A 27,608-nucleotide genomic window follows, 5' to 3' on the forward strand; every position below is an offset into this window, starting at 1 on the left:
ACTAGAGGCTATCACCAGATGTTCCATTTTCCTCCCAGTGAATAAATGAGTAGTATTCCTCAAACTTTGAGAAATCCATGTCAGTAAGTGTAGAATTTGATGTGTGGTAACCAAATTAGGGAGTTACCAGGGGGATATTGACGCTTAGGGAAACCTGAAACCATGCTTTCTGAATAGCACCATATCCTGATGTAATGTGGGCATCAGGAGAATCCAGTCCCATTTATAAGTCACCCTGACAGTGACTCTGCCTTCCTGAAACATCTTTCCCCAGTGCATGTGCACACGCGCGCACACACACACACACACAAACACACCCCCCAGAGCCTATGATAGTCACATACATTGGCCCACAGTTCTCCAGTCTTTTGTTGCTTTCTAAAAGCAGCAAAGCATGGGAGCCTTGAAACTGTCAAAGTAGAATTTATCTCTTCTCTGAACCTCTTACTTGCTCCCTGATCTTGGGACACAGACTTCCATGAGAGTTGGTTGATTGGGCCAACTGTGCACCAACCTCCAAAGACTAAGGAGAGTACAGGTCTGATGGCAATACCCAAGGATTTCACTCTTATGATGAAGGCACTATTGTACAATGGCTCACAGCTATGGTGCTGATGTCAGACCCTCCAGACCCTCCAGGTTCAAATTCCAACTTCTGTATTTTAACAGTTGTGTCCATTTTGGAAACTGGCCAAACCTTCATAAAAACAAGGGCTGATAATGGTACCCAGTTAATCATGTTGAGTGATAAAATGTAAATACAGTGCTGAGAAAAGTGCCTGGCACATAAGAAAGGTTCAGTAAACATTAAACACTTGTATTATTCAATACCCAGTGATAATTATTTATCCTGTCACCTATATTTAGGAATTTTCTTAAACAAATTAAGCAAATTTTGGAGCACAAAATAATATTTGAGAAAAAGTAATTTGGTTTCATTTGTTTATGCCTGGCTGCTGGTTAGTAGAAGGGCTTGTGAAAATAACATCTGGCCCCAGTTCTTAATTTCCAAACTTAGGCTTAATTTCTAGTCCCTATCAGCAACAATCTGATACCATTCTGATATTCTCATGCAGCTGCATCATTTGTGGAAAGGTTGTACTTCAACTCACACTGGTTTTTTTTGCTTTGTTTTGTTTGGTTTTGTTTTGCTGCTGTTATCATAAGAGCTAAATTGATATGTGTAAGTCTAAAAATATTCTTAGATACAAGCTTCCTGTGACTAATTAATACTGCCTTATGTTACAAATCAACCTCTGGGACCATAAAATTTCTCTTCTGCCTGGTTCCTCCACTTCTATTAATGCAGGTGGAGCAAAAGCCACGTGCCCTCTTTAGAGCTTAAAGCAATTAATTATGTCTGTAATGACCACCCAAAATATAATTTCAAACCTTCCCGGGCTTTGTGTGAGTTTCAGTACAACATGCTCCACCTGATTCCAAAATTGCTGTCACAAGTTTATTTTCTCAGAAATCCTAGATTCATCATAAGTCAAAAGCAAAGCATACAGTGAGTTAGATATGATGTACATAATGATGTGCTTGTCAGTGCTGCTAATAGGAATCAATATTCATGAGCAGTACTTGGTCCCATGTGATAAATAAACTCTAATTAGGGGAATACGGCGTTTGCGTTCCACATCAGAACTCAGATCAGTCAGTCAATCAGCAAGGAGAAACCAACAAGTAGAGTGGAGCTCAGCAGTGTCAGTGTCATAGCTCATTATTATAAGAAATTGAAGAAATCAAAGAGTCAAACATCTACATACCATCAAAGCCTGCTTTAAAAACGTGTTACGACTATAAAATGGTTGTCAAGTTTATGACCCAACTTCACTATTATTCTGAAGTTCAATGGAAGCCTGAGGCCACTAAGCACTTAGGTTTTACTTCATTTCATTTCATCCTCACCGCAAGCCCGGTCACCACAATTGTAAAAGTTGGAAAACTGAGGTTCAGAGGGTAACTAAGCCACCCAAGATCACATTTCGTATTATGTAGCTGAACTGGGGTTGGAACCCAAGAAGATCTGAACACAGGTCACTCACTGCTTCCTTATTTGATAAGATTTATGGTGATGGAAAGAGTACATGATATTGTCCCAAAGACTAGAGTGAATGTTAAAAAATAGACTTCTTCCTGCATCCAGGACTCACTGCTAACAGCAGAAAAAAAATACATGTGCATTTCACTACCAAAAGGTAATTCCTTTATTTATATAGAGTCAATGAGAAATGAGATAAGCCAAATAAGAAAATTGTTCAGATAAGTACAACTTCCAGAAATCCTTTCAACATTTTTATTGAAACATTTCCATTATAAACGATAATTTTCTGCCCTACAAAATAGAGTATATTGAATATGGTTTACCTTTGGGTAAAGAATTATCATTATCAATATGAATTTTCACACTGTGCTATGAGACCTCTGACCCATGTTTTCTAAGTCCTTCTGTCTAGGGAGTTTTTTTACTTTTCTCTTTTTTTTTTTTCTTTTTGCTGTCAGCTATCACCTACTGATAACAGCGTGTTCGCTGCTTGCTTTCAGCAAGTCATTTTCCCTAGATCCAATGCATTCCTTCTAGGTTAAACAAGATTTTTAGAACAGTATCTAAAATAAGACAAACAAGATTTTTTGTGAGGGTATTTGTAAATCTCCTACAGCTGTAAAATAATACTTAACAAATTAAGGAATCTAATAATCGGTTTTAATGCAACCATACATCAATGGACAATAATTTGATCATATAAATTGATACTGCCATATTAATCTCAAAGTGGCATTCAACATCATTCTTAACGGTGAAAGATAAGTTTTCCTGTAAAAAGCAGAAAAAAAGAATGTCGTCTATGGCTGCTATTATTTATCACAGTTCAGAGAGTTTTCCAATGCAAAATAGCAAGGAAAAAAAGAAATAGGGCCGGGCGCGGTGGCTCAGGCCTGTAATCCCAGCACTTTGGGAGGCCGAGGCGGGCAGATCACGAGGTCAGGAGATCGAGACCATCCTGGCTAACACGGTGAAACCCCGTCTCCACTAAAAATACAAAAAATTCTCTGGGCGTGGTGGCAGGCGCCTGTAGTCCCAGCTACTCCGGACGCTGAGGCAGGAGAATGGCGTGAGCCCGGGAGGCGGAGCTTGCAGTGAGCGGAGATTGCGCCACTGCACTCCAGCCTGGGCGACAGAGCGAGACTCCGTCTCAAAAAAAAAAAAAAAAAAAAAAGAAATTTCCCATCCATGAGTTTGGTGGGTGCAGCGCGCCAGCATGGCACATGTATACATATGTAACTTACCTGCACATTGTGTACATGTACCATAAAACCTAAAGTATAATAATAATAATAATAATAATAATAAAAGAAAAAAAAGAAAAAAAAAAAAGAAATAGTTATTAAGAAAATTAGAAAGTATAGATATTGCAGAAGAAATAACACAGAAAATACCCTAAAAACATAACTAAAATTCTTAAAAGATAGATTTTTAATCTAATAAAATAGCTAAGTATAATCAAAGTAAATGGTTTTTTAATATATGAATACTGTAATAACCAATTCAAAAATGTAGTGAGAAAAAAAGTCACAAAACTGGTAAAATATATATATATAAATAGGCAATCAAAATACTTAACATTTTACTGAAGAATCAAAAAGATACAATTATATTATGATCCATTATTAATAAAATTCTTATATTTATTTATAATTTAATGCCTATCAAAAAAATCCCATTTTTTCTGATGATTCTAATTCCTAAAATGATTCTGATAAGACTTTTTTTTTTTTTTTTTTTGAGACAGAGTCTCCTCTGTCACCCAGGCTGGAGTGCAGTGGCACAATCTCAGCTCACTGCAACCTCCACCTCCTGGGTTCAAGCAATTCTTATGCCTCAGCCACCCGAGTAGCTGAGACTACAGATGCCCACTACCACGCCTGGCTAACTTTTGTATTTTTAGTAGAGACGGGGTTTCACCATGTTGCCCAGGCTGGTCTCAAACTTCTGGCCTCATGTGATCCAACTGCCTCAGCTTCCCAAAGTGCTGGGATTACAGATGTGAACCACCATGCCCAGCCAAGACATTTATTTAAAATAGGTGAAATTACTCAAAATTTTTGGAAAAAAAGAATAAGACACATTATCCAGTATTAAATTTTACTGTAATTAAATATGATTTGGTTTCTATTAAGGCATAAGAAAAAAGATTAATGAAGCAAATAGAAAATCCCCAGATAAAATAAATAAAATACTTGCATATATGATGACATTTTTTAAAAATAAATCTTGAAATGAGGCAGTTTGTATTCAAATTCGCAACTCCATCTCATACAAACTGTGAGTATTTAAACCTTCTGAGCACTAACTTCCCCATCTGTAAAGTGATAATACTGACAAGGTTAATTAAATAATGTGTATAAAGCTGTACCTGGCCTGTATTACACATATGGATATCTGAATCCAAGTGAAAACGTCAGGTAGACAGTTGGATGTGTAAGCCAAGAGTTCAGAGGAGAGTCCATACCTGGAGCTTCAAGAATGAGTGACCATCGGGTGACCATTACAGCCATTGGACTCCATAAAATGATGACATGAGATGGCTCAGAAAGAGATGAAAATAGGAAGATGAGGCTGGGAGCAGTGGCTGACACCTGTAATCCCAGCACTTCAGGAGGCTGAGGCGGGCAGATCAACTGAGGTCAGGAGTTCGAGGCCAACCTGATCGACATGGAGAAACCCCGTCTCTACTCAAAATACAAAATTAGCTGGTGTAGTGGCACATGCCTGTAATCCCAGCTACTCAGGAGGCCAAAGCAGGAGAATCGCTTGAACCCGGGAGGTGGAGGTTGTGGTGAGCCGAGATCACACCATTGCACTCCAGCCTGGGCAACAAGAGTGAAACTCTATCTCAAAAAAAAAAAAAGAAAGAAAGAAAGAAAAAGGAAATAGGAAGATAAGGTATAAGCCGTAAGCCTCTTGAGCCTCAACATTAGTCTCCTAGTGATTTTTCCCACCTCTTATTTTCACCCCCTCCAAATCATGTTAGCCATTTTCTAGATCCATCACTATAGGCACGTTGTTTCAACACTTTGTACCTCATTTTTCTCATCTGTATGATAAGCATAATAATCTAATGTGAAGATTAAATGAATTAATAACGTACATATGGAGGTCAGAGCGATGCCTGGCACAAGGTAGTGCTAAGTACCTGCTTACTATTATAATTATCATTATTATTCAAGTTTCTCCCAGCTCAGAAGGTGTGAAATTATAAGCTATGGTCTGTAGATGTGTGCATGAAAGTATCCCTTGTTGCCTGTGTTTATGTGGATGTAGATGTGTGTGTGTTTTGGAGAAGGATGGGGAGTACTATAGCAGTACAATACGACCCACATGCATAATTTTAAAATTGTGGTAGCCACATTAAAAAAGTAAAAAGCAACAGGTAAAATTAACTGTAGCAATACATTTTATTTAGCCCAATATGTCTGAAATTTTTATTCTACACAATATAAAACTTATTAGTGAGATAGTTTATATAATTTTTATACTATCTTCAAAATCTGGTGTATATTTTACACATACAGCAATCTACTCTTGGACAAGCCCCACTTCACATGTCCTGTTTGCACTTGGGGCTAGAGACTATCACACTGGACAGCACAGCTCTAGATAAATGGGGAGATCAGAAGCCAGACACATGACATGTCTAAAGGAGACAGCTAGAGGAGAATAATGAAGAAACAGAGCAAACTTGATTAAAGATACAGAAGGAAGAAAAATTTTCTGCAAATGAAAGATAACTGTGTTTTCCTTTCTCATGATAAAATATGTATTTTATCATTCCCCTGTCAAACAGAATCTTGATTCATGATCTACAAGAAGAGATCGAGAAACAGTTTGATGTTAAAGAAGATATCCCAGGCAGGCACAGCTACGCAAAATACAATAACTGGGAAAAGGTACAGTATAAAATGCCTGTACTTTTTTTTAAGTTACCCTTAATATTTATTGTCATTTTGTTTTCTTTTATTCTAATTTCTCAAAATTGATTTTGCTCTTAAGATTGTGGCTTGGACTGAAAAGATGATGGATAAGCATCCTGAAATGGTCTCTCGTATTAAAATTGGATCTACTGTTGAAGATAATCCACTATATGTTCTGAAGGTAAAAATAATTCAAGAACCACTAATTCTTATTACTGTTGAAAAACATGAATTTAAAAGTTACTTTGTAACACAACTGAGCTAATTTTGAGATAATACGTATTATCTCTGAAAGAATATTTAAGCTCTAGACATCCATTAAAGAATAGAAGTGACAGGTGGTTTTGGTGGACCCAAGAAAGTGTCTGGATAAACATTTGTCAGAGATTGCACAGTGGACAAACCCAAACGAATATTTCATCCCACAGCTTTATTACAAGAGTCTGTGATGTCTCTGGTATAAAAAAACCCTCACCCCTTAAAATGCAGTGAAGCTGATGAATGAATGTCATGAAGGGAATTTAAATATCATAGCATCATAGGACTGTAGAGCAGTGTGTTAGGCATTTCAACCCTGGATTGCTTGAGGGTTCCCTATAACAAAGCCAACAATTTCCATTCCATTGCTGCTGGATTTTTGCACATCCAAAGATACTGTTCCCTGAAGCAGCCACTTAACAAGTGAGAAGCCCATCCACATCCCGAACCCCCATTCATTCATTATCTCCAACCACCCAAAACAAATCTGCACTGTCTTCAAAATGACAGCCATTCAAGTATCCAGTACTATTTCACTTCCCCACTCCAACACAACACAAGATCTTCTCCACTCCAGGGTAAATATCCCCAGTTTACAAAACCAGAAAAACAAAAGGAAATGGCAGAAACAAAAGTGACTTTATAATCAATTTCTCAGAACACAGGATGTTAGTAATAAAATAAAAACAATGGACTACGAATTTTTTTCAAAATCCTACCAGCTGCCCTGACACTAGAAAAATTTTTTGAAAAATATACATTGTAATAGATTATGAATTATGTATAGACATTTAAGGATATGTCCCATGGTCCCTTCTGAGAATAATATGTGCATACATGGTTCTTATTCAACAATAGACACGGGAAAGAATTGCTTTCAGAATATGAATGAGTTATTGGTCAACAAGGAATCAATGTGTGAGTTTGTTCAAAACAATATCTCAAGTTTATTTTTAAATAGATTGGGAAAAAGAATGAAAGAAGGAAGGCTATTTTTATGGATTGTGGCATTCACGCACGAGAATGGGTCTCCCCAGCATTCTGCCAGTGGTTTGTCTATCAGGTAAGTGAATCAGAAGACTCCCAATTCTCCTTTGACTGCCAAGTCTCCAGCACTTCACTAAGTGGCGACATCCTTTCCAAACACGCAATTCCACTTAGCCAGAAGAGCCCACACTTGGTGCTGTCAGGGAAGAAACGCTCTGAATTTTACTCATCATTACAGTTTTTATGAAATTGACACCTTCCCTTCAAACAATTCTTAAACTCAAGCTAAGAGTTTATGAAACTCAGACTTCTCTTGGGCTATCATATGAAAGTTTTTCCTATAGTCAAGTATGGAAAATCTGAAACAACCTTCACATAACCTACAAATGTAACTTTTCTTCAATGAGCTCAGAACGTAGATATTTAATTTTAATTCCTCTTTAGATAATACATTAGTCACACATGTACTTGGAATTTTAATATTTAAGTTTCCTTTCTGAGTGAAAAATAATTCACTTTTTTTTTTTTTGAGATGGAGTCTCACTCTGTCACCCAGGCTGGAATGCAGTGATGCAATCTCGGCTCACTGCAACCTCCGCCTCCTGGGTTCAAGCGATTCTACTGCCTCAGCCTCCAAAGTAGCTGGAACTACAGGCATGGGCCACCACGCCCGGCTAATTTTTGTATTTTTAGTAGAGACCTGATTTTGTCATGTTGGCCAGGCTGTTCTCAAACTCCTGATCTCAAGTAATCCGTCCCCCTCGGCCTCCCAAATTGCCGGGATAACAGGCATGAGCCACCACACTGGGCCTACAATTCACTTTTTCAAAAGGTTAATCTAGTTTACATACTCAATATTCCTCTCACGCTATTGCCAATGTATTTTGATTCCTACCATATTTTAATTTTCTCTTTCTGTCAGCTTTTGCACATGGCACACTGGTGAAATACTTGTAACAATGGTTTTCTGGGCACAGATGTTTTTCTAGAAAAGAATCCACCAGGAAGTGACCTGTAGTTACTTTTGCTCTCCCAGCTGAGGGCCAAGAGCTCCCCCTACTCAACACAGAAAGGAATGCACAGCACAGGTCTACAAAAAATCTCTTGTCTTCAATTCAGATGTACCTGGAAGGACTTCCCAAGAGTGGTGAGAGAGATTTTAGGTAGCTACAGAAAATGCATGTGATTAGAGAAATTTCAGTCAGATATAGAAAAAAAAAAGTTGTTCAATCTCTGAATCCTTGGGTATTTTATTAATACAATTGTTTTATTTAATCCTGCTTATAACTATCTCACAAATTCTCTCCAATGTTTTCATATTCCTGTGCTTACAGACTCAATCTATATTTATGTAAAGGATGTGAGAGAATCAATTAAAAATAAGTTGTATTACAAATTTTCCATTTGGCTTCCAATCTTTCTATGAAACATAACTCTCATGCTACATTTGGAATGCTACAAGTCTCAATAATTAAATGCTCCTTTAAAGACTGTTCATTTCCACTAATGTCACTAGCCTAAATAAGTTAGGTTTTTTTCCTCTGTAATCTACATGGATGTTTATTTTTGTTCATTTTAGGGAAAATATGTTTGAAAGCATGTGATCTTGGGAAGTGACTCAAGTTATTACTATTATAACCACAGCTTTCCACATAATAGCTAAACTTCATACCAATAGCTTAATTTTTTTTCTCCTCCTACAGGCAACCAAAACTTATGGGAGAAACAAAATTATGACCAAACTCTTGGACCGAATGAATTTTTACATTCTTCCTGTGTTCAATGTTGATGGATATATTTGGTCATGGACAAAGGTACTGCTCTCTACTCTCTTGTTTGCATTTAGATATTATTTACTGGCTTTAATACACATTGTTAGGCATTCAGCTTAGGGTTTAGGTAAGAAGTTAATTCTAATTCAGAAAAGTAAAAATCTCAGTTTCAAATTAAGTATGATTTCTTGGTTGCATAGGTATCCTTGAAATAATATAAAATTTTTGCTGCTGAAGCTAGTTATGTGGAAAAATGAAATAAAGTAGTAATTATAGAGGAAATGTATGATTGCATTATATGATGTGGCATATCTAGCTAAGAATAAAGCCAATTAATTGATTTTAAAACAAAAACCTTTGTATTTCATCAATTTTGAATAGAATTTGAGGTAGAATCACTGTATCAAAAAAATCAACGAGAGATACAGATACCTATTTGTCTTTTTACAGTATGTTTTATTATCCTGCTTTTGCTAAACAAGAACTCTCAGACAGATACTGTTACATCAAGTTATTTTCTGCAAATAATGCTCCAACAGTAAAAATTTGACCTGCATTATATCTGAATCTATATATGGTGAAAAAGCTAATGAAGTTATAATTTAAATTATGGTTAATTTCAGAATACCATTAGTCATCTTCTAATACTGAGAACTAATCAACAGTGTTTAAAATTAACTGAATTATTTCATCAAAGCCTAAGGATATAATATTAAAAACCATGATTCTGAAAATACTACAAATTATAAGGAAACATATTTTTTTCTTTTTATAATAAAGGGCCTCAAGTTAACTAGATAGATTTCAAATAAAGTTGCAGATACCTGCAGAGAGAATTTGAAATGATCAAACTGAAAAATGCAAACTGATCTTGTGTAAACACTTACATCATTCAATCTGGCAGAACCGCATGTGGAGAAAAAATCGTTCCAAGAACCGAAACTCCAAATGCATCGGCACTGACCTCAACAGGAATTTTAATGCTTCATGGAACTGTGAGTAGCAGACTTGCTATCAAGGAAAATTGCTATAAGGAATATTTAGGCCCCAAACTTAACTAAAACACCTACTTGTTCAGTAAAAATAGTTATGCTTTGAGTGAGTGTTAACTTTTGTATCTATAACATGAAAGACAATCATCACTACCATTGAGGGATGTTTTGCTGTGTAGAAGGAAATGAGGAGGAAGGGACTGTTTATCAAACCATATCTTACTTACTATATCTAGTTTGCTAAAAATTAAGCACAATCCAAATGTATAAAAATTCAGATAATCTGAATAAAGACCTCAGATTCCTCTGCTTCCTGATGTGAGAAATGTCAGTGGCTAAAAGCAACATACAGACAGTTTTTCAGATAGTTAGTGAAAAGAGTCATCTGGAGCAAAGAAAGTGAAAAAGTTTAACGGAAATACGATGATAAGCAGAGGCCTGCTACATCAGATGATGCTTTAGTTGCTATACAACTATGACTTCATCACTGCACACTTTCAAGGATAAATTACCATTGCCCCAATTTATATATTTCTTCTGTGCCTAATTTTGTTGAAAACATCGCCTGAGCTTTTAACTGTATTCTACCATAATGAACATGATAATAGCAGCAGCTATCCCTAATTGAGAGCTTTCTGCTGAAAAAGGCTGAAGAAACTTGTGCCCAGAGAAGGTAATTCACACCAGCCCCCAGCACATTAGAGCTGGGGTTGAATTAGAACTGGAGTCTATCTGGCTCCAAGTCATGGGCTGCTTCTGATTTATTATTCCTGTGGCCTTGGGAAAGGACAAGGAAGTAAACAAGGCTTAGAGTATTCCAGTGGGCTAAGTCTGTTACAATCTGGCATGTGTGTGCAATGTTAATCTGTAGTAACTATGATACAAGAGACATTGAAGCAGCCCTGTAAACATGAGAGGCAAAAACATTTAAAACATTCTGTGAATCTATAATACATTAGAAGAGGCAGGAGCTATATGGATGGGGAGCAGACTGTGGTCTCATCCACCTATGTCTTCTGCAGCCATTCCTAACACCAATGACCCATGTGCAGATAACTATAGGGGCTCTGCACCGGAGTCCGAGAAAGAGACGAAAGCTGTCACTAATTTCATTAGAAGCCACCTGAATGAAATCAAGGTTTACATCACCTTCCATTCCTACTCCCAGATGCTATTGTTTCCGTATGGATATACATCAAAACTGCCACCTAACCACGAGGACTTGGTACGTAGACAAAAGTTTGCACTTCATGCATCGCTAACACCATTGACTTTCAGTCTGTTCTTCATTAACTTGGGTATGTTGAAAGAATTTCACATTTTAATGTCAAAGAAAAGAACGAATGAAATTTGCCTTGAAGTTAAAATCATGATCTTTAGATTAATTTTTCATTGATAAAAGTATATAGATAATAAATTCCTTTAATGTGATTCTCAGGAGGAAAAAAAATTCAAGAAGAAACGTCTAGGCAAGGCACAATAGAAGTCTATTACAACACAGCTCATTGTGGGGTTTAACATTTACCATGGGTCTTACGGTAAAACCATGCACGGAAAAAGCCCAATAGAATACCAAAGACATTCACTAGTCCTGCCCCCCAGATATCAGATTTAAGAAGATACATTGTATTTTTATCCTGATCAACTTGGAAATATTCTTTTACAATCCAAAGAAGATTATAAATGTTTGTGAAACTTCTTCACTAAGAATATGTTATCTTTCCAAAACTATGATCCATTAAGCACTATTTTTTTTATAAAAACTGATTTGATAATGTGAGCTTTAAAAAAAAAAAGTCTGCATATGGGTTCCAATGAATCACAGGAAGTGACAGAGTGAATGGGTGCATAGAGGGATAAATATTTTGAATTGCTATAGAAGAAAATAAATAAAACAGAAAAAGTTTAGTGGCCCAGATCCCATGGTGATTGGCAAATATAGCACTTCCAGTAATAGCTGTGGTCCAAATACTGCCTCATAAGATATTTTAAAATTTTTAAGAGGTTACAATTTTCATTCTGACCTCAGTCCATTGTATTTAGCACAACAGCATTTAATGTTAATTGGAGCAGAGACTTGAATCAGTCATTAAAATCATCTCCACATATACAACAAAGAAAACATACCAGCAATATATGGCCCATAGTCATTTATTATCCAATCTAGGTGATAATCTGAGTGCGTGAGTTCAATTAATGCATACCAATGTACAGCACTGTGATTTCAATCCACTGTTAGGAAAATGACATTATGGGTTAAAAAATACATATCCACAAAAAAAAAACCACTTTGAGTAAAATGAGAGTTCTTGCATAGCAACTAAATTGATTAAGAAAAAAATTATTTCTTGGTTATATATGTTATACACATAGTCTTTTAAAAATCTTAATTTGTGAGTGCAAATATGTTAGTAACTATATTCCATTAAAATTCATTCTGACAATCACTCTCATAGCACAAAACACTAATGTGTATTAAAAGGTCATGACAAAATGCCACTCTGAAAGAGACACCCTAATTAACAACTATTTTAAAGAGAGGTCAACCACCCTTCTTCCCTTGGTATGCTGAAGTCAGATGAGTAGAGAAGATCCTGTAGCAATATGAGCCTGTTAAGGACCAAGGAATGTAAAACATGGAAGAAACTGGAGAAACTGTCAGAAGAGACGATTATCTGAAACCAAAAAAATTGACAGGAAAAATAATATATATTTTATATTTTAAAAGAAAGGAATGAGGAGAGAGAGAGAAAGAAGAGTAAAAACACAAAATGAGATATAGCATTATTGTATATAATTGACTGCATATTTAAGTATTTATTTTTTTATTTTTATTTTTTTAGACGGAGTCTCGCTCTGTCACCAGGCTGGAGTGCAGTGGCGCAATCTCGGCTCACTACAACCTCCGACTCCCTGGTTCAAGCGATTCTCCTGCCTCAGCCTCCCAAATAGCTGGGACTACAGGCACATGGCACCACGCCCAGCTAATTTTTTGTATTTTTAGTAGAGACGGGGTTTCACCATGCTAGCCAGGATGGTCTCAATCTCCTGACCTCGTGATCTGCCCACCTCAGCCTCCGCAAGTGCTGGGATTATAGGCGTGAGCCACCGTGCCTGGCCAAGTCTTTATACTTACCACATATATTACTGAAAATAAGTTTCTCATTTAACCATTTATTTTATTTTGATCTTCAAATGTCAAATAACTGGTAAATTTGACTTTTTTCAATCCTAGTAATTTACATATTTACATATATATGTATGTATGGGCTTTGGTTTTGTTAAAACCAGGAACTGAATTCCGGCTTCACCAGTTGCAAGTAACCAGGAAATAGTACTGTCCATCTCATAGGGTTGTTATGAGTCTTGAAACTAAAAATCAAGGGCTAAGCACAGCACAGTGCCTAACCTATAAGACTCCATTAAAAAATTGCATACATACATAATTACATATTCCTTGGTATTTACACAGTATTCTATTATTTCACTCTAACTTTCCTTTCTCTCCAGGCCAAAGTTGCAAAAATTGGCACTGATGTTCTATCAACTCGATATGAAACCCGCTACATCTATGGCCCAACAGAATCAACAATTTGTAAGTTATTCCTCTTATTTACTGAGCCCTATTCCCTAATTATTTTTTACAAATATTAAAGAAAATTATGGAATTTGCAATTTAGGTTAGAGCATCTGGAATTGCTAATTTAAATTCTACTTTTTACAGGATATTCTGGATTATATGTGAATCTAGGGGATAGATTCTGACCTTTTCTTGGGATAAGATTTTTCTAGAAACAAATTATACTGAACTTTTACAGGGTTACAAGGTCAACGGAAGCTATTAAGTCAAGACAGATTTACAGTTTACTTCATCTACCTTCCTGATTCCCACCTCTACCACCAACAAGGTTGTACCCTTCCAGGAACTAATGAGAATTCACTGGAGCGAGGAAAAAAAAAATTAGCCAGGCATAGTGACCTATGCCTGTAGTCCCAGTTTCTCTGGAGGCTGGGGTGGGAAGATCATTTGGGCCTGGGAGGTCAAGACTGCAGTGAGCTGTGATCGTGCCACTGCACTCCAGCCTGGGCAACAGAACAAGATCTCATCTAAAAAAAATCACACACAAAAAATTAGATGGAGTAGAGTCTACATTTTTTTTTAACCATTTAACTTTAACTGGACTCTTTCTTACTTGCCTTGTCTACATGTAAGTATGGTCTTTTCCCTAGCTGAAAAACAGCTAGGATAGGAAAACAGATAGAAAATCAGTTTCAGCCCCTCTGGTCGTGTAAAACAAGTTATCTCTCCTTCTCACTTGCTCCTTCTCACTATGTTCAACTGAAATCTGTATGGCGAACTAGAAGGGAATCGCAAGACTCTAGTTCTGTCACTTTTGTTTTATATTCTCAGCACCATTTCTTACTCTTCACTATTTTTAAATTTATGTTGTCTTTGTGTGTTTTTAAGTTATTGACTTGGATTTCTTGGCCTTGATTTTCTTGTCTCTTATTCTATATACAAGAAATCAGTAATTTTTTTTTTTCTGTAAAGGGCCAGATAGTAAATAGCTTTGGCTTTGTGGAGGTACAGTCTCTGTTGCGGGTACTCAACCAGAGCATCATAGCTCAAAAACGGCCATAGACAATAAGTCAGCAAATGGGTGACTATGTGCCAATAAAACCTCATTCACAGAAACAGGAGGCTGGCCAGGATTTGCCAACTCCCATACTTTATACTAAATAATATCTGCAAATTTTTATGGAGTCTTTACAAGTTAGGCACTGTGCTTACCCCTTGATTTTCACAATCTCAAGCTTCACAACAACCCTATGAGGTGGGGAATACTATTTCCCAGTTATTAGTAACCGGCAAAGCTGGAACTCAATCTCAGATTTTAACAAACAAAAGCCCTGATCTTGCCCACTGCACATACTGTTTGCGCATTTGGATTTTGCAGCTGAAATATACAGGATTTTCTATTTTCAATGAACAGCCAAAAAATCCATTTGAGTATCACCAAAGACATTTAACTCAGATCCTGGGAAGTAAGACCACTTTCTGCTCTTATAGCAACTCCCACTAAGCTTAGTTTGGGAATTGTTTCGTAAAAACTACCTTTTCTTCAAACCAAGTTCAAGCTTCAGTTCTTAGTGTCAAAATTTATACAAAATTCTCCATGAAACTTCTCAAAAGCAAGAATTATGTGCTTCAGATTTCCTCTTAGACCCTGTAACATATAGTACAGTGCAAGGCATGGAACAACAGCAGAATTAGTTCCCATAAACTTGCTCAATGATAATGGTGTCCTGGCTTATTCAAAAGAAGTGAATGTGAGTTGAAACCACAGCAGGACTGGACTTGATTAAGCGTGCAACACTTTCTAGACCAAATATCCAACACTGTTTAGCATTAAGACTACCTTTAAACTTTTAAAAATTTCATGAACAACGCTTCCACCACCAAAGATACACTCATATTTTTATTACGCTTTTAGAATCTGTGCATTAAAAAATACATATGTGTATATGAATTCAGGATTCCTTGCAACAATTTTACCTGACCACAGTTTTTAAGTCACTTCCGTATTCCAAGCTAAAAGTATAAACTTTGAACTGAAAGTCTACATCCTCAGCAATTGCAATGGAATTTGAAAATGCTGGAATCAACATATACAGTTTCTAGGACTTATTTATTAGAGGCTTCTTTGGCAGAACTGGAAAATGACTAAAAAACGGACAAGTCCCTTTCCTTGAGCACATTCATTAACAATCACCTATCAACCAGTCACTGTTAAAGTGCTGAAGAAAAAGTGTAGTGATATAGATAATCCCCAGCATCCACATAGATCTTGCTACAGCCTAGCCATGCTGGGGAGTCATTACACATACAGGTGGATGACCACAAGATTTCAAAATACATGTTGTGTACCCAGCTATGTGAGTAGACAAAAAGTAAGCAAAGTAAAGAACAAGAAGACAGACTAGAACATCAGTTTAAAATGGCAGCCCACTTAGTAGGTACTAATAAATAGCAGGGCCAGATTGGCCACTCAGACACCACGTAAGAGCAATTCCTCTAAGCAAGAAAAACACACAGATAGTCTTAGAGGCAAAGAACAAAGCATTCCAAACGGGAGCAAACTTTGCAAAAGGCAATTAAAGCATCAAATAATTATCTGTGTGTGTGTATCTACAAAAGTATGAGAATACAGAGCTGTGCATAGCATTGCATTAAGATTTCTTAATGAACAAAAATATATGGTGTAGCTAGCTAGCAGGCTAGCACTTTGGAGCTTTCAGAGATAGATGAGAGGACTTAGGACACAATAAACTACTCTTAAGGAAGTCACATTCTAACTGGAAGGAGCGGAGAGCCAAAACTACCATAGCTCCATGCCATCACGTGTCACTTTCAAAATGGAAAGATACAGTCAAGAGGGATTACTATTCTGTTTAACTGTGCAGCATTACTTAAAATTTTTATTACATTACACTAAAACATTTTAAAAGCATTGAGATTTAGAAAGAATTGCCTTTGTCAGGCAGTGCTGCAGCAGCTTGATAAATGATCAAGATTTCTAGAACAGACTGCTTTAATAAAGCATCTGATAGAATGTTAATCAAACATTCATGAGAAACAGGGTAGCAAAGTAGTAGACTTGGTAAGAATAAAAAATAAAAATGTGATTAAAGTTTAGTCATTCCAATAACTTGATTGTCACTTAACATGCCCCCAGATTTAGGAACAGCATCTAGCATTTGTCAGTGATTTCCTGTCTTTGACTTGATGAAGACAGAAAAAAAAGGACTAGGGGAGCATTTTTTAAACTCAACTTATGGAGGATCTCTGGCCTTTAGAAAAAAAATATATATGTTTACTATTTGAACATGAGAGGCAAACATATCAGATAAGTTAAAATCATAAATTTTGAAACCAGGGAGAAACATAGGCAATGATCTAGTCCATGGTTCTCAAGCCTGACTTCCCATTAGAATCATCAGGAAGCTGGCCAGGCGTGGTGGCTCACTGTTGTAATCCCAGCACTTTGGGAGGCTGAGGCGGGCGGATCACAAGGTCAGGAGTTTGAGACCAGTCTGGCCAACATGGTGAAACCCCATCTCTACTAAAAATACAAAAATTAGCTGGGCGTAATGGTGGGCACCTGTAATCCCAGCTACTCAGGAGGCTGAGGCAGGAGAATCACTTGAAACCGGAAGGCAGAGGTTGCAGTGAGCCAAGATCACGCCACTGCACTCCAGCCTGGATGAAAGAGCAAAACTCCGTCTCAAAAAAAAAAAAAAAAGAATCATCAGGAAGCTTTTAAAATACATGAATGATTATACCCCCAGCCCCCAGAGATTCTGATTTCATCAGTCTGAGGAGGAGCTCAGGCACTCAATTTTTTTTTAAGTATCTTAAGTGATTCTAAGATGAAACTAGGGTTGAGAATCGCTAATCTAAGCAAAACCTCTCATTTATAGTCTGAAATTCAGATACAGAAATATTTCATCACTTTAGGGCAGAACAAAAACAAAAATCAGCATTCAAGACCAGAGTTAAAATGGTATACCTACCACTTTGCCCCAAAGCAGCAATATTGAGATGGCACAAAAAAGTAAATAGTAATGTTTAATGTGAAATGATTATATTTGCATATAAACAGCATATCCAATCCTTTATCATCTTAGAAATAACTAACATAGTACCTAGTGAGCAAGAATAGTTATTTGAGTTGATAAGAACCAAGAAGATTGCATTGGTAATAAAATTCATCTGTGAGTCACGTCATGAATTAAAAAGTTAATTTCAAAGTACATTTCTTGTAGCTTCCTTCGTGCACCAAAATTGCTAGATCTACCACTGATTCTCAACCCAGTGCTCTTTCTTCATATTCTACATATTCTACTTTTTCAGAATTTACATTCTGAAAAAGACAAAGTTAAGACTTGTAGTTCATAACACCAGATCTCTACTTACTAAGAGACATTCAAATTGATATTACAGAGAAAATATTTCAGTGTATGCCCATGTATCTCTGGCTTCAGCTCTTGCTTCTAATATAATTTTCACTTAGTATTAATATAAAAGTACATGTTATTATATTGAATACATTTAAATAATACTTTTTAAAATGATACAATTTTTCAGAAAACATTGTATCAAGTAAGCAATAAATGCAGCACACATTAAGTCACCAGCATCACTTTATATGGGTCCCTTTGGGCTGAAATCAGATTTCTAGTTTGGTACAGTTTCATTTTGATTTGCTCTGATTGAATTTGTTGCAACCAATATTGTGCCTTGAAATAAGAAGGAAATATTTTCTTAATGTTGAACATACTCAGAATATGCTGTCAACAAAAACAAAATTATCTTATAGAACTGAGTAAAGACTTGTTATTGGCTAGAATATACAGTGGCACATAGGTAGCACAGTACAATGATTAACAACGTGAACACTGAAGACACCGCCTGGGCTTGAATCCTGATTCAACCATCTACTAGCTATGTGTTTTTCAGCAAGTTGCTTAATCTCTCTGAGCCTAAGTTTCTTCTTCGGTAAAATGGTAATTGTTACTTACATTTGGGATAGGAATTAATTAAACGAGTTAACATGAATAAAGCACATAGAAGGGTACTTGGTATTTAGCAAGTGATTATTATTATATTTTATAAATGCATATACATGTTTTAGTAGGTACACATGGAGATAAAGAAAAGACTAAGTATCATGTTAAACAAATTAAGTTCTGGCCAGGCACGGTGATGCACACCTGTAGTCCCAGCTACTCAGGAGGCTGAGGTAGAAGGATCACTTCAGCCTGGGACATCAAGGCTACAGTGAGCCATGATCATGCCACCGCCCTCCAGCCAAGGTAATAGAGCAAGACCCTGTCACATACACACATACACACACACACACACACACACACACACACACAAATTCTATATTTTTTTCTCAAAGTAAAAACTTGCAATGTTGTATTTACTTTACGCCTTAATATAGTTTTGTTTACAAATTTAAGATCTAGAAGATACGAAATGTATTCTACTTCATAGCATCACATAATTATGAAAAATCAAATTCCATATATTCTCAATCACCACTATTAATATTAATGACAAACTTCACATAAAGTAAATCTCTCAAAATAGAATAGCCATGCCCTTTAACCCTTGGAAATTACATTAGTTTACTCGACTGCAAATAGAGAGCTACTGCAACTAGGAACTGGCCAAGTTTATTAAAATGTCTAACATATCCTAAATTACAAGACATAATTCCTATTTACTTTAGCTCCTTTGCTACCAAGCTTGCATCTTAGCATGATTTCTTTCTCATGAACTTAAATCCAACTAGCTAAAAGTGGCAATCTTTTTGATCACTGAAGCCAGTCTCTATATTTCAGCTCACGTGCTCCATAAATTATATGCAATATTTGACCCTGTTAATAACTCTTCTTCTTGCCATTCCTTTGGCTTCCTTGACTTTGAACTCTACTGATTCTCTTCTTCCTCCTCCTCCTTTTTTTCTACTCTCTCGCTGACTGCCTCTAAAAGTAGACATTTTCCAAAAAATAGGGTACAATATATGGATACTTCCTCAGGTTCTCTCCTCAGGTCCCTCCTCTTACTTCTGACTCTCCTCATGAAGAAATGACCTCTATCCCCACAGGCTGGAATCCCTTATTTGTTACCTAGGGCACCAGGCAATCACCTTTTACCCACTAAGTGAACCACCAGACCAAAATAGCAATGCAAAGGCTTTGAAAACTATATTGTCAGCCGAGCACGGTGGCTCATGCCTGTAATCTTGGCACTTTGGGAGGCCAAGGTGGGAGGATCACCTGAGAACAGGAGTCCGAGACCAGCCTGGCCAACATGGTGAAACCTGGTCTCTACTAAAAATACAAAAATTAGCTAGGTGTGGTGGTACGCACCTGTAGTCCCAGCTACTCAAGAGGGTGAGGCAGGAGAATTGCTTGAACCTGGAAGGCAGAGGTTGCAGTGAGCTGAGATCGTACCACTCCACTTCAGTATGGGCAACAAAGTGAGACTCCATCTCAAAAAAACAAAAACAAAAACAAAAAAAACAAAGCAAAACTGTCTGGGTAGGTGTGGTGGCACATGCCTGTAATCCCAGCACTTTGGGAGGCCAAGGTGGGCAGATTGCCTGAGGTCAGGAGTTCAAGACCAGCCTGACCAATACAGTGAAGCCCTGTCTCTACTAAAAATACAAAAGTTTGCCAGGTGTGGTGGCAGGCGCCTGTAGTCCTGGCTACTTGGGAGGCTGAGAGAGGAGAAGCACTTGGACCTGGGAGGCAGAGATTGCAGTGAGCCAAGATTGTGCCATTGCGTTCTAGCCTGGGTGACAGAGCGAGACTCCATCTCAAAGGAAAAAAAAATACTATATTGTCATCAGTATCACAAGACACAAAAGTAGGCCAGGGCCTGTTTACTAAACCTAAACAGGGTGACTACCTGCTAAATTGAAGATTTAAGTTACAATTTATTATTTAATGTAATAGCTAAAATGTCCAGAATATAATCAAAAATCGCTTGTAATACTAAAAACAAGAAAAATTACAGCTTGAATACAAAAAGACAATCCATAGATGCCAACACTGAGATAACTGGAATTTCAAACATTGGAAATGAATTTCAAAGTTGCCATCATTAAAAAAAAAATGCCTCAACAAACAATTACAGATGGCCTTGAAACAAATGAAGAAATGGAAAATATCATCAAAGAAATAAATATAAGATATAAAGAGGAACGAAATGGAAACCATAGAACTAGAAAATGTAATAACCTGAACAACAAAAAAACTGTAAGGGCTTAATAGCAGAATAAATATGACAGAGGGAAGAATCAGTGAACTTAAAGACAGAACAATAGAATTCACTCACTCTGAAGACAGAAAATAAACAAAAATAAATAAATAAGCAAAGCCTCAGGAACAAATGGCATAATAATATATCCAACATTCATGTCATCGGTCCAAGGAAAAGATAGATAAAGGGAGCAGGGGCTGGAAAAAAAATGTTTGAATAAATAAAAGCTGAAATATCCTACATTTGACAAAGACACAAACTAACATAGTCAAGTAGCTGAGTGAAACCCAAACAGGAATAACCCAGAGAAACTCACATCAAAGTACGTCATAATTAAACTTCTGAAAACTAGACAAAGAAAAAAATCGTAAAAGGAATCAGAGAGAAATGATCTAGAGTTAAAAACAATTCCAGTGACAGCAGATTTTTCATGTGAAACCATGGAAGTCAAAAGGAAGTGACATTTTCTCAAGTGCTGAATGAAAACACCTATCAACCCTAAATTCAATATATTGCAAAAATATTCAGAAATGGAGGGAATAAAGACATTCTCATACAAAGGAAACTCAAGAGATGTGTGCCCCGCACACCTACTCTTAATGGCTAAAAGAACCCTCTGAGCAAGAAGGAAATAATCACAGCAAAAGGCTTGGAACTGCAGAGAGGAAAAAAGAAAAATTGATTCAGTATGAATAAATAAATTAAATAATAGACTTTCTCCTCATGATGATTGAATCAAAAATTGTAAGTCTATTTGATGTGATGTTCAATGTATGTAGAGAAGTACTCAAGACAATTGTACTTTAAAAGTGGGAAGGGAAAAAGGATCTAAAAGGAAGTAAAGTTTCTACACCTCACTTGACATAGTAAAATGTCAACACCATTAGACTGTGGTAAGTTATGTATGTGTATTATAGTACCTGGAGCAACCACTAAGAAAACTAAGCAAGTGACATTATAAATCAATCAAATGGAATCCTAAAAATGTCACGTAACCAAGAGGAAGGTGTAAAGCAAGAAAAAAAGATAAAGGGATAAAAACAGAAAGAACAAAAAAAATGAAATGGCATGTTTAAGTCATATCAATAATTTACCTACATGCACTAATTAAAGACACATGGGCAGAATGAATTTTTTAAATTATAATTCAACAATATGCTGTCTATAAGAAACTCGTTTCCAATATAATAACATAGATAAGTTGAAATGAGAATGATGGAAAAGATATACTATGCCATTAGGAAGAATAGCTACATTAAGTATCAGATAAAGTGAATTTCAGAGCAAAGAAATTTGCTAGTGACAGAGACATTAACAATGATAAAAGGATCCATCCTACCAAGAAAATAATGATCCTAAATGTGTGCACACCAATTTCACCTATGATGTCTATGCCAATAATTTAAACATTCATTTTTCCAAGCTCTTTCTCGAATGTCTGATTGATGTTAAACGTATCACTTTGTCTTCCTTTGCATTTTCTTTTTCCCATCCCATTGCTCTCTGAGTTCCCATTTCTTTTAACAGTATGTTTTTTCCAGCTACCCAGATTGAAACATCAGTCATTTTTATCAAATCCCAATGTTTCTTATAGAGAATCCCTCAGTTCTGTTTCTAATGTGGTGACTCTACCCTAGTCAGGCTTTCATTTCACACTACCTCATAACTGGTTTCTATTCTTTTCAATCCAGATTAACAATCCTAAAGTAGTAAAAGGCCTCCAAAAGAAAATCTCAATACCTAGTCCCGATTCACAAGGTTTTCCAAGCTTTACTCACAAACTCTCACTGCTCCCTTTGCTCTGGTCCAGCTGGATCTCATTAGCCTTTCTTCAAGGCTCTCCTCCAATACCATCTCCTCCGTCATGAAGGCAGTATTTGAGCTGGAACTGGGCATGAAAGGCCATACTCCTCATCAAGAATAATCTCTCTTTTCTTTTAAATCTTGGTAAAATATTGTACCTTCTCTATGGTACTCAGCATATTCTGCTCTGCCTCTATTGACTTATACCTTGACTTCTGCCTCCTAAATTGTAAGTTACTGAAGACATCAGTGGCATCTTCTGCATTTTTGTACTCTGCAACAATTGCTCTCCCCGGTGCCAAGAAATGTGTCTTGTAAATATTAAAGGTTTAATAAATATTTGGTGACCCATTTAAGAGCCAACACTATCTCTTCATCAAAATATCCCTTCTCTCTTTCATCACAGCTTTGAATTCTTATCTTTCAAATTTTTCAAACCTTTCAAACTGTTATTATTAGTTAAACTCATTACTTGTCCTGGAACATAAATGCCTTCCCATACCAAAGAAAACTTTTATATCACATAAAGCAAAATATGAGCACATAAATGCAATTATGATATGTATATGCACCTGTATATGTATATAGCCTCTAGATGTGTGTTATATGTATATAACCTTTAGATGTGTGTTTATATTTCCAATCTTTTTACCAAAAAATAGAACCTTGAGTTAAATTTCATAAACGTTTACTTGGAAATTTTCAATTAGGAGATTAAATATGTCTTTAAAATAACTAAATTACATTTTCTTGGTCTTTTGACTATGAAACAGTTTACCCTAGCAACATGAAAAACAAGAGATCTAAGCTATTAGAAGAAATGCAGTTCTATGTATCTTGTGTGTATAGTTTTTCCCTGGTGGTTTTCCATGACCAGTGACTCCTTAGTTGATTTCCTCAGCTGCTAGCACTTGCTCTGGGCACTTGCCCTGAACATGTCCATCTGCAAAAATGTGTGCCTAGGAAATAAATTCAACTTAGTACTCACCCAACCAAAATGTAATTTTTTAAATACAGTACACACTTGGTGGATTCCCAAGTCATGATTATGCTTTACTATGCACTCTGTACTATTCAGACCACTACTCTTATTCATTACTGCAATTAACTGTACACATAATTATTTTTTATTGCTAATTATACACCACTGATTTCCACTTTAAAAAAACATTAGCATTTGTCTCTAATTAAATATTTACTGCTTGTGTTTTACAGACCCGACATCAGGTTCTTCTTTAGACTGGGCTTATGACCTGGGCATCAAACACACATTTGCCTTTGAGCTCCGAGATAAAGGCAAATTTGGTTTTCTCCTTCCAGAATCCCAGATAAAGCCAACCTGCAGAGAGACCATGCTAGCTGTCAAATTTATTGCCAAGTATATCCTCAAGCATACTTCCTAAAGAACTGCCCTCTGTTTGGAATAAGCCAATTAATCCTTTTTTGTGCCTTTCATCAGAAAGTCAATCTTCAGTTATCCCCAAATGCAGCTTCTATATCACCTGAATCCTTCTCTTGCTCATTTAAGTCCCATGTTATCGCTGTTTGCTTTTACTTAATTTCAGTAGCACCATAACGAAGTAGCTTTAAGTGAAACCTTTTAACTACCTTTCTTTGCTCCAAGTGAAGTTTGGACCCAGCAGAAAGCATTATTTTGAGTATTTTGAAAGGTGATATACAGTGGGGCACTGAAAACCTTAAGTTTCTCACAGATTTTCACCATGTGGCTTCATCAATTTGTGTGCTAATACAATAAAATAAAATGCATTTAATGCTTTAAAATTCATCTTTTTATGATAAACTATATTCTCTGTATTTCTCCATAGCATTAATAATCAATATTAATGCCAATCATTCAGTCTGTTAATAAGAAATAATATCTTCAATTTTCAAAAACCTAATCTGCCTATTTTTTTCTGATAAAAGTAGACATTGTTTATATCTTCAAAAAAGCAAAAGGATGTCCTAGCAGGAAATAAAGTGGTTCATATAGAGATGAATCTCAGTCCTTTAAACAATCGATCCAGTTCTCATCAGCATAATGTACATTAAATTCAAAATAGTTTAATTTAACCTGCCATAATCAGAAGAAACCACCTGCTAAAACATCTCTTTGCCAGTACAGACACAGACAAGACAGTCTGGTCAGCTGTGACCCCTGCCCTCCTAATGGATAGAAAGGAAACCTGGAAATGTACTGTAAGTTGGGGAGAGAAAGTCATGTTGACCAAAGGCAATCAGAGTAACTTGCTGCATTTGTACCATTTATACTCCTATTATTTAAGATGGTATTATTGGATAGCTTCTCCCCAACACCAATACCTCAATGTGTGATCAAGTGGCAACAGTGGTAGTGTCTACATTCCCAGAATCCAGACACAGATGCCCACCACAGGACTGACTATAATTTGAGGGACAAGTAGAGAGTTCCTTGACTTCCAGTAAACTTACTTCTCAGAACACCCTAGACAGTTTTCAACGATTGGGAAAGGCCCTGAGAAGTCAAGTCAATAAACAATCTGGAACATGCCTCATGAATCCTTTGGGGAACCATAAAAGAAAGGATGGCATCAAAGCAACAAGATGATGGTGTGTTCTGATAATCATGAGGTAGATAGAAGTTTCCCATGCAAAATTGTCCAAGAAAAACAAATGTAAACTAACAAAATTGCTTTACAAGGGGCAGGAGGGGAAGGTGACAGAGTCAAGAAAGTAAAAGGCAAAAATGTGGCTATGAGATTATATTGTCTCATTAAAAATATGATATCTATGTCTAAATATTTAGCATTCCAAACTAGCTTCAGAACGTGGGAATGTAAATTTGTTTCATTATACATGCCATATGGGAATTATATACTCATTCACACTTACTTACTCAAATGAGAAAGGACTGAAATATATTCTAACCCTAAAATTCATATAAATACCTCTAATTCCATTGAGCCTGTAGGTGGAGGAGATAAAAGAGATAATCCCAATTGCAGAATATTGTCCCATATCCATCCATTATTCAGTTTATAAAGACACAAAAGTTGTACACACTATTTGAATTATTATGCAGCCTAATATTTTTTTCTCAATCAGAAAAAAAAATTAGCCTAAATGGCTAAAAATAAAAAATCCTAACAAGATCTCATCCTAATTAAATAGTTTTTGAATGGCATCTGAGGGCATTTACTTCTTTGACTGCATCTGAATAGTGAAAATAAATATGTGAAGACAAATATCTACATTAAAATTAAAAAACTAAAATTTTACCTTATTTATGAGAAAGTTTGAGTGGCAAGTGCTGTGATTCTTCCCTTTTCATTTCTCATCTATCAGTAAAAGGGGTTTGTACCCAAGTTATACGTTGTGCTATCATATAACAATATTCTTGACAGAGGCCAGGCACAGTGGCTCATACCTGTAATCCCAACACTTTGGGAGGCCAAGGTGGGAATATCACTTGAGCCCAGGAGTTCCAGACAAGTCTGGGTGATAAAGTGAGACCCTATCTCTACAAAAAATTAAAAATAAAAAATTAGCCAGCTGTGATGGCACATACCTGTGGTCCCAGCTACTTGGGAAGCTGAGGCAAAAGGATTGCTTGAGCCCAGGAGGTCGAGGCTGCAGCGAGCCAAGATCACACCACTGCACTCCAACTTGGATGACAGCAAAACTCTGACTCAAATATACATATACACACATGCACACACATGTATATATGTATATACATATATACACAAAATATATATGTGTATATACATATTTACAAAATACATATGTAAGTATATATATATCATCATTCATTTTCCAATTTTCTTACTATAAAACTCACTCAAGAGGCATTGTTTCACATTTTGAAAATGTGTTCTTTTATAGCAATATCTAATTGTTGAGGTGCACATCTGAGATGTACATCTCTATCATGAAAAAATGAAACATCTTATTTTTACTTATGCAAATAAATGTTTCCAGTAAGTCTTATGACTCCAAACTGATCTTTAAATGTCATATCAAAGGTCCCTTCCCCACATTTGACACATTGGATATGTTCTTTGACCACAGAAGTGCTCATTGGCTAAGTGAACATTAGGCTTACTGACAAGACTATCTGTTTCTCATTTAACACAAACATCTATGCCTGATTTTCTTTAGATGAAAAAATAAAGAAGTAACCCCCAAAGAAACTTAGAGCATGTCACTGCAAAGACACAAATTTTGTCTGTCCTCATGTTCTCTCCTAGCCTCCTTATCTCAAAAAAAAAAAAAAAAAAAAAAAAAGTTTAAATTATTTTGACCTTTCCAAAGGGACGGATGTTGTGCTTTTCTGCACACGGGAAAAGGTCAAGGACAGAGAACTCTTCTTGGCCCCACCATGTGGTTCCCAGTGCTATAAACTAACCTTTTACCTTTAATATAGAAAATGGAAATGGGAGGTTTTCTAAAAAAGAATATGCATTGGTCCTCCAAATCTACAATGAAGTATTGCAGTATTAAGTTAATGTTAAATTTCCCAGGATATAAATCATACAAAGCAGCAGCAGCAAGGAATCTTACTTAAATACCCATTTATTTGAGCATCTAAAAGAAGCAATGGAGTCCAGAAACTGTTCCTGACCACTGACCCTCAGAGACTGCATATTGTTCTCTAAAATCTCTCCTCTTTTCTTTGCCCTCTTTCTTCATTCTATTCTCCCTTATAATAGGTCTCCCAGTTTTGAACCAGGCACATGGCCATACAAATAAAGTTTCTATTTCCAAACTCCTTGCAAATAGAATCATAGGACTGACTACTCAAATTTTCTTATAAGTAAAATAAAGTTTTAGTGTTTTAACTTTAATATAGATATTAGTCTTCACATATTTATTTTCACAATTCATATGAAGTCAAAGAAGGAAAATACTCTGGGATGCCATTCACAAACTATTCAGTTAGAATGAGGAATGGTCTTGTTAGGATTTTTTATTTTTAGTCACTCAGGTAATGTTTTTTCTCTG

General features: G+C 36.3%; 1 protein-coding gene across 1 annotated transcript in view; it reads left to right on the forward strand.

Moving 5' to 3' along the window:
• The window catches only part of CPA3 (carboxypeptidase A3), a 33,069-nt gene extending 8,543 nt beyond the window's left edge, over positions 1–24,526 (forward strand). The window contains exons 4-11 of the mRNA XM_002814158.4: positions 5,850–5,952; positions 6,056–6,157; positions 7,196–7,297; positions 8,925–9,035; positions 9,898–9,988; positions 11,008–11,210; positions 13,496–13,580; positions 23,841–24,526. Of these exons, the coding sequence (XP_002814204.1) occupies positions 5,850–5,952; positions 6,056–6,157; positions 7,196–7,297; positions 8,925–9,035; positions 9,898–9,988; positions 11,008–11,210; positions 13,496–13,580; positions 23,841–24,028 (985 nt within the window). The 3' untranslated portion in view covers positions 24,029–24,526. The remainder of the gene's footprint in view (positions 1–5,849; positions 5,953–6,055; positions 6,158–7,195; positions 7,298–8,924; positions 9,036–9,897; positions 9,989–11,007; positions 11,211–13,495; positions 13,581–23,840) is intronic.
• The last annotated feature ends 3,082 nt before the right edge of the window (positions 24,527–27,608 follow it).

Source organism: Pongo abelii, chromosome 2 (genome assembly GCF_028885655.2).
Source record: "Pongo abelii isolate AG06213 chromosome 2, NHGRI_mPonAbe1-v2.0_pri, whole genome shotgun sequence".
In the NCBI taxonomy this organism is placed as follows: Eukaryota; Metazoa; Chordata; class Mammalia; order Primates; family Hominidae; genus Pongo; species Pongo abelii.